This window comes from Pectinophora gossypiella, chromosome 28 (assembly GCF_024362695.1).
Source record: "Pectinophora gossypiella chromosome 28, ilPecGoss1.1, whole genome shotgun sequence".
Lineage (NCBI taxonomy): Eukaryota > Metazoa > Arthropoda > Insecta > Lepidoptera > Gelechiidae > Pectinophora > Pectinophora gossypiella.
Window position 1 is genome coordinate 2,878,909 of NC_065431.1, and position 13,903 is coordinate 2,892,811.

The 13,903-nt window shown below is 39.3% G+C and overlaps 2 protein-coding genes across 2 annotated transcripts in view; one reads left to right on the forward strand and one right to left on the reverse strand.

Annotated features, from left to right (window-relative positions):
• Window positions 1–11,079, forward strand: part of LOC126379166 (fatty acyl-CoA reductase wat-like) — a 44,823-nt gene extending 33,744 nt beyond the window's left edge. The window contains exons 6-15 of the mRNA XM_050027828.1: window positions 242–426; window positions 1,651–1,734; window positions 2,497–2,606; window positions 3,494–3,579; window positions 5,711–5,826; window positions 8,031–8,153; window positions 8,721–8,840; window positions 9,608–9,798; window positions 10,241–10,307; window positions 10,725–11,079. Of these exons, the coding sequence (XP_049883785.1) occupies window positions 242–426; window positions 1,651–1,734; window positions 2,497–2,606; window positions 3,494–3,579; window positions 5,711–5,826; window positions 8,031–8,153; window positions 8,721–8,840; window positions 9,608–9,798; window positions 10,241–10,307; window positions 10,725–10,827 (1,185 nt within the window). The 3' untranslated portion in view covers window positions 10,828–11,079. The remainder of the gene's footprint in view (window positions 1–241; window positions 427–1,650; window positions 1,735–2,496; window positions 2,607–3,493; window positions 3,580–5,710; window positions 5,827–8,030; window positions 8,154–8,720; window positions 8,841–9,607; window positions 9,799–10,240; window positions 10,308–10,724) is intronic.
• LOC126379179 (putative mediator of RNA polymerase II transcription subunit 26) overlaps window positions 1–13,903 on the reverse strand; it is a 253,823-nt gene that overhangs the window by 201,043 nt on the left and 38,877 nt on the right. The window lies entirely within an intron of this gene.

Sequence of the window (13,903 nt, forward strand, 5' to 3'; positions counted from 1 at the left end):
AAGGGATCAGCCTATCGCCCATAACATTAGTCTATCATGTTAGAGGACACAATCCCTCTGTCGGTTTTTACGACATGCCCGGGAAGACAAGCAGCTGAACGTATTCTATGTTTTTTATTTGCTCCCAGAACAGCATAGAAGCATCCATTGTAGTGTTTTGACGTTTAGTAAAAAGATTTGACTAGTTGGAAAGTAACCTATTGTGTTAGCCCGCGTGTGTTATCTTCGACAATATTTTCAGGTATCAATAATAATTAATGCAGCAGCTACAGTGAAGTTTGATGAGAAGCTGTCCATATCGACCGGGATCAACGTTAAGGGGACCAAGGAAGTGCTGCGATTGGCCAAAGAGTGCAAGAACTTAAGAGCAATCACCCACGTGTCGACTGCGTTCTCTAACACACACGTGCCTTATATAGAGGAGAAGTGAGTATCATTAGGGATTCTCTTAAAATGCATAAATGTTTTTGTCATAATTTTAATTATCATAATCCTTTTTGCATAAGGTTTTTTAGCATAATAGTAATTTCCCATAATAACATCTAGGAATACTGTTTTTTAAGGTATAACTTATTTTTGGACTAATATTTGTTGGCATAAATTTGATTCGCATATAAATTTATTTCCTTTATTCTTTTTTAGAATAATAGTGTTTTGTCATAATTTTTGCAAGGGATAACAGTAGGTTAGGGTGCGGCGGGGGTGGCCCTTGGGCCACCCCTACGCCGCCAGCATGTTTATCTTACACACCAAAAGTATACTGAATGATGACCAACAGCATGAAATAGTGTCAAAAAATATAAAAAGTCACAATCATAAACCAAATGCAGCCAAGAAAAAGTAAGTTTCGAAAATGTTCAAAATTGTGCCAAAACTTTTCTTATTCGGAGTATAGTTTTTATGCTTATAATAATTATGCTTATATATAATTATTGTCAATAATTATTATGCTTATAGTTGTTATGAGTTTCAAAATTATGCTTAAAAGTTTATGACAAATTAATACTATGCGTAACTAATAATAGAACAAGTAACAGTATGCCAAGTTAAATTATTACATAAAATTTTATGAGTAAAAATAGAGAACCGTATCATTATCATCAGCCATGCAGTAACGCCCTCAGTGGTCCAGTGGTTTGAGCGTTGAGCCCCCGATCCCGGGTTCAAATCCCGGTGGGGACATATCACAACAATCATTTTGTGGTCCCTAGTCTGGTCAGGACATTACATGCTGAGCACCTGATTGTCAGAAAGTAAGATGATCCGTGCTTCGGAAGCGTTAAGCCGTTGGCCCCGGTTACTACTTACTGATGTACGGGAGTAGTCGTTACATGAGCCATGTCAGGGGCCTTTGGCGGCTCAATAGTAACCCTGACGCCAGGGTTGATGAGGTTGGTAATTCACCTCACAACCCACACTATAGAAGAAGAAGAAGTAATTAGATTTTCATAATTTGTCTTTGCAAAAAAGTCGTGCGTCGCGTCTTATAGGGAAGTCAAGGAATTGGCCTTTGATAGACTGGAATGGAAAATGCTACACCGACAAGAGCGTGGCTCTTAAATTGATGATGATGAGTTTGTCTTTGACTTAAGATACTACCTAATTCAGGAGAATGGGGTCTGATGCTAAATTTCCTTTTTTTCTTTTCAGATTCTACGAACCTCCACTAACTGTGGAAGCCTTAGAGGCGGTGTCAGAGTTGGATGAATCGCTTATTGAAGAAATTTTACCCAAGTAAGTACATGTCACGACTATATTCGCAATTGGGGTAGTCCCTTATCACCATATCCATCTTAGGACTTCGTATCAACAGTGGCTGCAAGTTGTCTTTGATTACTTGTGGCTCTGCCCACCCCATTAGGGATTACGGGCGTGAGTTTATGTATGTGTATGTGTGGGGTAGTCAGAGGTACATCTATCGCAAGATGAACAGAACACCCATGCCGCATCGACCTTTCTGCCAGACTACGTGTTATGTGGTGAGCCATGTCGCCGTCTATAATGGTCGAGCCAACTGTGTTAGTGGAAAGCAATAACAACAAAGCATCACGCCTGTATCCCAGAAGGGGTAGGCAGAGATGTATAAGACACCCACCACTGGCCAGCTACATTTAAGTCCTATAAAGTCGGAATTTAGTGGTTTACAGCCCGAGGCCAATTACAACCTATGTAACGAGTTCAGAGACTACTGAAAAGTATCTGCATCCGAAGAACGTAATATACCATCCCTACGAGCCGATTATTCTAGCCATAGAGGCGGCCTATCAACCCCGCCGGCGTGGTCACCAATTTCCCTCATTCAGTGCTCGATTAATTATTTCAAATATAATCCCCTCAAGACGACGCGGCGACACCCTGAGCCGAGGTTCACCCTCAGGCTCCCCATTTATCCGACCTAATAGTTAATGCTATCTGTGGCAAATCTACACGTCTAAAAAACTGAATAAAGAACTTGAACTTGAATTTTACGTAAAAAAAATATATAATTATTTTCAGACTGCTAGGCAAGCGTCCCAACACGTATTGTTTTACGAAGGCGGTCGCTGAGGAGGCTGTGAGGAAATACGGAGAAGGTCTACCTATATGCATCGTCAGGCCATCGATAGGTAACAGATATATAAATACCTACATAGATAACCTTTTCAACATACTTGTACGGTCACGAGCATTAAGATGTATTATACACTTTGGTACCATGTCACATTAACTTTTTTGACAAATTGAAGTGTAAGTAAGTCTCACTAAATGTCAAATATGTTAGTGCGACAGAGTCCTAAAGTGGATGCATTATATTGCTCATGACTGTACGTAAAGTAGCTCTTACTGCACCGCGTTTAGGTACATAAAGCAACAAGTGCTTTTTTACCCGACAGCGACGAAGCAAAGAGGAGGGTTATGTGTTTAACCGCTATGCATGTTTGTGTGTATGTACCTACGTCTGTTTCCTCCTATAATATATTTAAAAAAATTCGCGCTTGAAAATTTTCATGACTTTTCCGACAGGAAATTCCACTTGATATTAACTCAGAATAATGAGCTGAATCATCCCTCTCAGTATTCGTTACGATGTCACTTACACCCCACAAGTACATACAGGTAGTCATACAAGTAGGTATGGGTGTTAGTGACATCGTAACGAATACTGAGAGGGATGATTCAGACCATGATTCTGAGTTAATATCAAGTGGAATTTCCTGTCGGAAAATTCATGAAAATTTTAGTGTATTTTTTAAATTAATTTCAATTCCATACTTTTCCAACAGTAAATTCGACTTGATATCAACCAACTCAGAATCATGGTCTGAATCGTTACGATCTCACTTACACTCTGATTAGTATAAATAAGTACACACTTTGGTACCATGTCACATTAACTTTTTTGACAAATTGAACTGTAAGTCTCACTAAATGTCAAATATGTTAGTGCGACAGAGTCCGAAAGTGGGTACATGATATTGCTCATGACTGTACTTACTAAGTATTGACATTGCAGTGGTGTCGACATACGAAGAGCCCGTTAGGGGTTGGACAGACAGCGTTTATGGGCCGACGGGCATCGTCATTGGAATCGGAACGGGGGTAAGTCTAAAAAAACATTTAAAAATTATGCATCTACCTACTTTTAATTCACTTTTTCTATCGTGCGGGTTATAATATGGGTTATTATTGCGGATGAAAGATAATAGAATTGCGAAAGCTGTATAAAAGCGAAAGTTGATGGTAGGGCTGGCAGAGGAAGACCTAGAAGGACTTCCAAATTGGAGATGTCCTTAGAAAAGGTTTAGTACGATCTACTCTGAACCGGCGTGCGTGTATGAAGCGATTGATGAATGTGGAGGAAGCAAGAGAAGTGTGTCAGGATCGAAGCAAATGGAATTATATAGTCTCTGCTTACCCCGGTGGGAAGTAGGCGTGAGTATATGTATGTATGTTATTATTGAGCCGCCAATGACCCCTGTCATGGCTCAAGTAACGACTACGCACTTACTTCTGGGGTGTTAAAAGGCCACATTTAAACAATTCATCTAACTCCTGACACTTATACGTACTTATAATTATATGCGCAAATTAAAGCACATAATAACGGGTTCTTACCGCGTTTAAATGGGGATATGAGACTCCCGATATTACTCCCGATATGTGCTTTAATTATGATAATAACCGCGTAAACTTAAAACAATGTATATGCGCAAATGTCTAACAGCAACATTGTTTTTTTAATGAATTGTTTTGATGTGGCCTTTGTAAACCCCCTGTAATTAGTAACCGGGACCAACGAACGGTTTAACGAGCCTTCCGAAGCGCGGATCATGCTACTACCTCCTAAAAACTAATCTAAGTACTTACTAAAAGCATGTCAATAAATATTAAGTATTTAAGGAGTTCCCTTGACTCGTTGTGGATCCGATCCTGACCACCTCGGGAGTATATTCTTCCAAACAAAAAAATAATTTTGACAATCGGTCCACAGTTAGCGGAGAAATCGGCGATTAGCAAAATGCTCCTTTTATGAAGTCAGTAAAAAAAATACATAACATAGATACATAAACAGCCTATATACGTCCCTTTGCTGGGCACAGGCCTCCCCTCAATCAACCGGGGGGGAGCATCCTCCACAAATAGTGGAGGTGTTTCGGCTAGTATCCGGGACTAACGGCTTATCGTGTCTTTTCGTAACGTGTAAATTTACATATTGGGCTATAAAACAGTTTAATTCACTCACCTTATTGTACCGGGAACGAAGAATTTCAATTCCAGGTTATAATTAACACAATCACAGTTGATTTCTTTAATATTTATACGGGAGCACGGACCGTGGCCGGCGAATAGTTCTGTTTTCGAAAACTGTAAGTACATAAAAGTGGCGACGCGTCGCGGCAATAATTGGAACTTTTTTTTTTTGTTTTCCCCGAAGGGTAAGGCAAAGGGAACTATGCCCATACAGCCATGTCTTACGTATTTTTTTGGCTGTATGGGCATAGTTCCCTTTGCCTTACCCTTCGGAAATGATGAAAGATGATGATGATGAAACCTAAGCCCCCACCCTCGGAGTAGACTTCTACTCCGAACCCCAAACGAATTAACTCAAAAGTCCGCATAATCTTTTGAGTTATGAAGCGGCTTCCTGGCACGAAGCGAAAATAGGCAGATACACTTTGTTTATTGAATACTCCAATATAATAACACTCGCGAATGTCTTCCGACTAACTTAATGCGATCATTAACCACAAAACACCACTTCGTATTAATTATTTAGATTATTCAATGAAGAAAGCAACTGTCCCGTTCCCGTTTCCCGCCAAAAAGCCAATAATTGGAACCGCGCGGTTGTTGTTTGTTTTGGTTTTCCCCGAAGGGCAAGGCAAAAGGAACTATGCCCATACAGCCATGTCTTATGTTTTTTTTTGATGATGATTAATGAAATGATGAAATGTGATGACGTATGAATGATGAAACCTAAACCCCCACCCTCGGACCACGACATGACACAAACTGAGGGATGACTCAGACCATGATTCTGAGTTGATAACAAGTGGAATTTTCCGTCGCAAAAGTATTGAACTGAAAATAATTTAAAAAAAAACGATAAAATTTTCATGGATTTTTCGACACGACATTCCACTTGATATTAATTCAGAATCATGGTCTGAATCATCCCCCTCAGTATTCAATACGATGTCACTAACACCTTGTATTGATTGATCTTCAGGTTCTTCGAACAATGTACATGAATCTAGACAAAGTAGCCGACATGGTGCCTGTGGATATGTGCGTCAACGCCATCTTAGCTTCAGCGTGGCACACCGCTAAAAACTTCAAGGAAAAGTAAGTTTAAATATCAGTATACCTATTTACCATCACATTTACCCTGTGCATCCATTGAATTCCATTGACATATATAACTAAGTAACAGCCTCCGACCACCAGTGGTTTAGCGTTGGGCTCACGATCCGGAGATCCCGGGTTCGAATCCCGGTGGGGACATATCACAAAAATAACTTTATGATCCGTAGTTTGGTTAGGACATTACAGGCTGATCACCTGATTGTCGAAAAAGTAAGATGATCCGTGTTAAGTAAGTAGCCGTTACATGAGCCATGTCAGGGGCCTTTGGCGGCTCAATAATAAACTTCGGTTTATTTCACCTCGGAGGTTGGTAATTCACCTCACAACCCACACGATAGAAGAAGACTAAGTACCGTGGATTGAACATGGGCGCTCAGAAATTGCGACGAAAAGTTAGAGCAGAAAAAGCGATGCATGCTCTGACTTTCCAACATATGGATTTGTACAATCCGCCTGCTTTTCGAATTACCACGCGCTGTGTGCGTCAAGCTAGCGGCCTCAAAAAAAAAATGGGCACGAAAAAATAATTTGACCATACCAAAAAATAGTACTCTTATTGAAAAAAATAGTACCTGTTGTAAAAAAATTAGTACCATCACGGTTCTGGATTTATAGCCATGTTTTATTGCACTTGCTAGCTTGACGGTGAGCGAAATTTGGCGAGAGTTAACGACAAGGTCTTTCGCTTTGATTTAAACGCCAAAAAATAGTACCGAAATAGTACTCACCCCCTGCAAAATACCGAAAGTAGTACTTCAATGGTTCCAAAGTTATAAAGGTAGTTCTTTGATCCCGCTAGCTTGACGTTTTGAAAATACCTATTATCTGGGGAATGCTTGCATACTTCAGTTTGTAACTAATGTCAATAAACTCGTATGAAATAGTACTCTCTACCATCATAATTTGGACCTGATTCTCTTTGTAGAAATATGTCAAAAAGTCATTATAACCTATGTCATACATTTATCAAGACAAGTACAGTCGCGAACAAAATTATTACACATGGTCAAGAATGTTGTCAGATTTTAGTATTTTTCCCCATTTTTGGGTAAAAATTGGTGAAGTGCTGAGTGAAGGTTGAAGGTGAAGGTTGTCAGAAGAAAGTAATATCATTGTTGAAACTCTTTGAGTTATTCTACAAATACTGCAAATTGTTTATTAACAAACACTTCGATCCGTAACAAATTCAACATGAAGGTATAAATTATAAAATAAAACAGCAGATTAAAAATGTATTATGATGTATTAAAATCACAGATTGTTTTCGATAAAAACTAGACCCATGCAGCCATTTTCTATTAAAATTAGTGCATATGGGTGTATGCAATAGGAATTTTTTGTAATAGCAGCACTCTGAAGTGCAAAGAAATGGTAGGGTAGACCTCCAAAATGGCAATACTTACGAATAAATTGTGAGGTTATGTAATTGTCTACGTGACTGTATCAACAACAAATGTATGGCATAGGTTATGATGATTTTTTAACATTTCTACAAAGAGAATCGGATCAAAATTATGATGGTAGGGAGTACTATTTCATACGAGTTTATTGACATTAGTTACATACTGAAGTATGCAAGCGTTCCCCAGATAATAGGTATTTTCAAAACGTCAAGCTAGCGGGATCAAAGAACTGCCTTTATAACTTTGGAACCGTTGAAGTACTACTTTCGGTATTTTGCAGGGGGTGAGTACTATTTCGGTACTATTTTTTGGCGTTTAAATCAAAGCGAAAGACCTTGTCGTTAACTCTCGCCAAATTTCGCTCACCGTCAAGCTAGCAAGTGCAATAAAACATGGCTATAAATCCAGAACCGTGATGGTACTATTTTTTTTACAACAGGTACTATTTTTTTCAATAAGAGTACTATTTTTTGGTATGGTCAAATTATTTTTTCGTGCCCATTTTTTTTTTGAGGCCGCTAGCTTGACGCACACCACGCGCTATAGATGCTAAGATTACGACCGTTTAAACGGCACTATTTTATTTTAAACGTTTTAAATCGGTTTTTTTACATCTGTAATTGTGTCAATGGATCCGGCGGGCCCTGTTTCGCATCCCGGTGGGGTCATATTTATCACAAATATCAAAGATGTTACCACAGAGTATTTTTTATTACTTACTATGTTACCAATTGGATATAAATATATTTTTGTGTTTGACTTTGGTGTTTTTCTGTCCAGCCAAACTTCGCACATACCTATCTACAACTACGTATCTGGTGCTCAGAACCCAATCAAATGGGGGGATTTTATTGAGATCAACAGGAAAAATGGTATCAACAAACCCACTACTAAGGCGGTCTGGTAAGTTTGGTTTTCTAAAGTACCAGCTGTTAGAATTTTATTATCGATTTCATATTTTTGTTAAGTATAGACAACATTATGGTTTTCTAAAGTATTACCAGCTGTTAGCATTTTATTATCGATTTCATATTTTTGTTAAGTAGGTATAGACAACATTAGTAGCAAAATTGGCGGGATTTTTCAACTGTCATTGTTACTTTTTGTTTTTTTTTTTAACTTGTTTATCCCTTGAAGGCAAAGGCAAAGCCGTGCAGCCAATTACTATTTGTTTTTTGTTCGTCCATGATAATTATGGAACAGGCTAAAGCCATTAGACCATACTACCTAGTATCCTTTCTTCAAGTACTTACCTAAATCCTAAAGAATAACGTCTTTAGTATCCTTTCTATCAGTAAATCCAATGTTGTAGAGTACCGTTATGATTTTATCTTGTAAATAAATCCCCTCGGGGAAAGGCAAAGGCAAAGCTGTGCAGCCATTTTTAATTTAAGTAGGCAATTAGGCTTTTTGTATTTTATCTTTTTAAAAAAATATATTTTTAAATTTTTAATTGTTTTTTTATTTCAGGTATTATGGACTAAATCCTACAAACAATTATTACATGTTCCTATTCTACAATTTCTTCCTGCATTACCTGCCCGCTCTGTTCATAGACTCTTATTGCGCACTCACTGGAAGACGGCAGGCGTAAGTGTTATTTTTATAAAATAAATAAATAAATAAAAAAGATTGTAAAACTGGGTCCATCGAGATCTGGCCCAGTTAGATCTCGACCGACTCTCGACCGCAAGATGAACCGAGTACCCACGCCTCACCGAGCTTTCTGTTAGACCAATGTGATAGGTGGTGAGCCGTATCGCCGTCTAAAACAGTCTGGAAAGTTTTTGTACATAAGTATCTTAAAGTACTGATTAATTTACTGATTGAATACAATTTGTGTGGGTGCAAACAGTTACTGTCTCATAAGGACAGATTCTCAAAAGGATAGACTCTCAAAAGAACAGGTGGGTTAAAAAGGCGTGTTTAACCCCCAGATCACCAGATCATCAAATAGTCTGTACCACATCTGTCTTTTTGAGAATCCGTCCCTAGGAGAAGCTATCCTTTTGAAAATCTGCCATATGAGAAACTGTCCTTGTGAGAAAATGTCCTTATGAGAAAATGTCCTTATGAGAAAATGTCCTTATGAGAAAATGTCCTTATGAGAAAATGTCCTTATGAGAAAATGTCCTTATGAGAAAATGTCCTTATGAGAAAATGTCCTTATGAGAAAATGTCCTTATGCGAATATGTCCTTATGAGAAAATGTCCTTATGAGAAAATGTCCTTATGAGAAAATGTCCTTATGAGAAAATGTCCTTATGAGAAAATGTCCTTATGAGAAACTGTCCTTATAAGAAACTGTCCTTAAGAGAATAAAGGATGTGTGTATATTTGTGTAAATGTTTGTACAGGATGCTGTCACTGTATACTAAAGTGATGAAGCTAACGAACATCCTCTTCTACTTCTCGACGCAAGACTGGCGGTTTTCTGATAGAGGAGTCAGGGGGATGTGGTCGTCACTTTCGGAGCAGGACCGTGCTGTCTTTCCCTTCAATATTGGAGATATGTCTTGGGATTACATGTGTGAAACGTTCTTATTGGGTAAGTTGCGTTCGACTTTAGCATTTAGCCAGAAGAGACATTCTTAGGAATGTACCTACTCAGCAGTTAGAAAAACGTTTGACTCTCACTGTAAGTTCGTAGGTTCGAATCCAGCACGGGCCTAAACCTATGATTCTCGTGTTTGGATCATAAATGATTATCACGTGCACAGCTGTGAAGGAAAACGTCGTGAGGAAACATTAATCAACCCTAGTGGTCCGATAGCGATAAGCGCTGAACAAGGGAACCGTCGATCACGCCGGCGGGGTTTGTTGTCGCGAGATGATTGGCCGTCAGGATTTATTATATCCTTCGGCCGCGAGTTGTCTTCTGATGGATACCTACCTACTTTTGTTTTTATTATATAAAAAATGTTCGTGTATTGAATTAAAAAATATTCTTGTTTTTTTATATTTTACATTTTTTTCGTGTGTTGTTTCAGGTTTGAGGGTGTATTTATTGAAGGACAACCTGAATACCTTACCGGAAGCCAGAAGAAAATGGAACAGGTAATTAATTATTTTAGTATAGTTCCTGAATTAATATTTCACGTTTTGTAAAAAATTACAACATATTGTATTCCCGAAAGGGTAGGCAGAGATGTATAGTATATACATTATACACCACTCCTCACCAGTTATGTTTAAGTCATGTAAGAGGGGGCGAACTTGTTGCCATTAACCGGGTACAAATTCTGGAAACCACGTGATATCAATTGTCTACGATCCAAGCATGAATTCAAACTCATAAAGTTGAATTCAGGGGTTTAGAGCCCTAGCCGGGAATCGAACCCGTGACTACGATGTAAGCCACGCATTCTCCGAACAGGACTATCACGGATTCAATATACTTTAAAAAATATATTTTCAGTTGGTCCATTACCTTTTTCAGTAAGTTCACTTTTTCAAACTTAATTTTTTTTTCAGACTCTTCATTCTTCATCAGATCCTGAAACTGGTTACATTCTCCCTGGTCGCCTACTTAGGTTACTTATTACTCAAAACCTTAACAACTTTAATACTGGGATGAGAATATTTGTAAATGAAACATAGAATAAGCAGAATAGAATAAGATTTTAGGCACATTTAACTTCTCTCGTGTGGGTTGTGATTGCAAGTTCAATGACCAACCTCATCAACCCTGGTGTCAGGTTACTATTGAACCCCTGACATGGCTCGTGTAACGACTACTTACTTAAGTACTAAATAGTAGCCGAGATCGACTGCTTAATGTGCCCTGGGACATCTTACTTTTGGACAATCGGGTGATCAGCCTGCAATGTTGAAATAAAAAATGTTCGTTACACTATGTACGTTCATTACGTTCACTATGTCTATAAAACATTTTAATTGCTCTGGGTGCCGACTGCCAATCAGAGAGGAGCTATATTTGCGCTGCAGTTTATGTCATGAGTATTATGACATAATATGTGCCGGTGTCTCCGAGCAACGTTTCTGTAGCACCCTAACCGGCGAACATAGAGCGGCTTGGAAGTGTGCTGCTTGTATTAGCAAGCAGCCTAAAACCGGTAACGTAAATACTCCGGTGCGTTCTGAGGCAGCAATGGATGGAGTTACAATTCGTAGAGGGACTCGAATGGCTGCTAGCCCTCCAGACTTGATGGATGTCTCCATATTGGACATGGACACTACGCTGAACAGTTCGGAACCCTGTGCGAATAAGGACGGGTCGTCTGCTGCCAGCGCACTGGTGACGGAGATGCGTCTCTTTCGAGAGGAGTTGGCAACCACTAGACAGCTTATTGCTACTCTCAATGATAACATGAGTAGGCTGGTGACGAGAATGGACGCCTGCGAAAATCGTGTGAGCAAACTCGACGAACGTATAACAGCTCTAGAACTTCGGGTTGAGGACACATCCGGGGGAACAGACTCGTCACTGCTTGCTTCTATTGAGGATTTAAAAGCGGAACTTAATGAAAGAGACCAGGAGCTGTTGCAGAACGATATTGAGTTATCGTGTGTTCCCGAACAAAAGGGTGAAAACGTGTTACACACCGTAATTACGATTGCAAGCAAATTGGGTATCAGTCTGGGTGAGCAAGAGATCGTCTCTGCGATGCGAGTGGGGCGTCCTCCGGAAGAGGCAGATGTGCTGGCGGCCTCGTCTGCGCGGCCGAGACTGATCGTAGTTCGACTGGCGCGGCGTGCGCTGCGAGACCGGATGCTGCAAGAGGCGCGAGTGCGGCGCGGTGCCACCACCGAGGGTACCGGGCTGCCGGGCCCGCCGCGGCGCTTCTACGCCAATGAGCGCCTGACCCGCGCCAACAGGGCGGTCTTTAAGCCGTCCCACTGGTGGGCACAGGCCTCCCCTCAATCAACCAGTGGGGGTATGGAGCATACTCCACCACGCTGCACCACTGCGGGTTGGTGCTGATTTTTATTCTAACCAAAGTAGGGATCACAAATTTTGAGATTATGTCACCACCGGGATTCAAACCATCTATCCACTGCCGCACAGTTATAAGAAAAAAATCAATGTCTTTACAAACGCATACCAAAACAAAGCCGTCACACAAATAACAAATCACGAACGATTGTTCGTGTACTTTCGGCAGTGAGAAAAGGGTGCGCGTGCGCTTGGCAAGTTGCCGAGCGGTCCCCTCTACAATGAGTGCTTCAAACACACCATCTAAGTTTATTTTAAGTTATACATGTCATTTTCAGAGACGTGTAATCGAAAGGCACAATTTATGGAACACACGTCAATTTTATGATTTAAAATAAAAACCCCTCTCAAGTTTATATTGGCCAATAATGCGACAGAATTAAGTTGACAGCACGCGTCAAGCGGGTTGCAAGTCAGCGAGATATCTATTTTATTCGACCGGGCTATTCCTTCATTCATTTTAAAATTAACAGTTGTCAATCATCCCTCCCTTTCCTTTTCGGCGGATAAGAAAATGACAGGTGTAACTTTAAATTAGATGTTTGCAATGGGGCCAATCTGTGAGGTCTAATTAGGTATATTTTTTATACTTCTTTTATTTGTATTAATTTGTGAGATTATAATGTATTATTATTGCATTAGTAAGGTACGTTGTAAAGTTTGTACGAAATTATCAATGAAATTAAGATTTGTTATTATAAAAAACGAAGATACTTTTTATATAATGTACATTGAAAAGTTTATAAATAAAATATGATTCTATTGGTAATGAATATGTTGTTTAAATTTTTACCCATCACGTTAATCTAACTGAAAGCTCGATGAATCGTGGGTACTTCGTTCATCTTGCGATGATGTACTTCTGACTACCCCAATTGGGATATAGTCGTGAGCTTATGAATGTGTACATTTTCAAAGTGAAGGAGAAAAGCTTGAATTTTGTACGTAAATAGTAGGTAGTTAATGGGTGATTATCAAAATGTGCCAAGTTTGGTGGCGAACTGTCATATAATTTTTTCGTGAAAAATTGGGTTCCGACATGAAAAAGGATACACAAGGATCCTTTTTCATGTCGGAACCGAGGATCCTTTTGGATCTTTTTCATGTCGGAACCCAATTTTTCACGAAAAAATAATATGAGATTTCGCCACCAAACTTGAAATTTTGATATTCACCCTAATAAGAGGAAGGCCTAGGCATACAGTCATGAGCAATATAGTGTACCCACTTTAGGACTCTGTCGCACTAACATATTTGACATTTAGTGAGACTTACAGTTCAATTTGTCAAAAAAGTTAATGTGACATATCAAAGTGTATACATATTAAAGCTCGAGACCGTACATTCCGTGATCAGAACCAGGATGTTTTTAAAGAAAGGCCAGGTCAAGAGTACGGCCACGAGCATTAATATGTATACACTTTGGTACCATGTCACATTAACGTTTTTGACAAATTGAACTGTAAGTCTCACTAAATGTCAAATATGTTAGTGCGACAGAGTCCTAAAGTGGGTACATTATATTGGTCATGACTGTACTCTAAGTAAACCGGCGAGCATGCGTGACGACTTTGAGGAAAGTGGAAGAAGCGAAAGTGGTGTCAGAATCGTAGTAAGTGGACTTGGGTAGTTTTCTAGGTTAAAGATAAATTATAAAATTCTGATTACTAAATAAAGACAGATTCTAAAGGTGTCA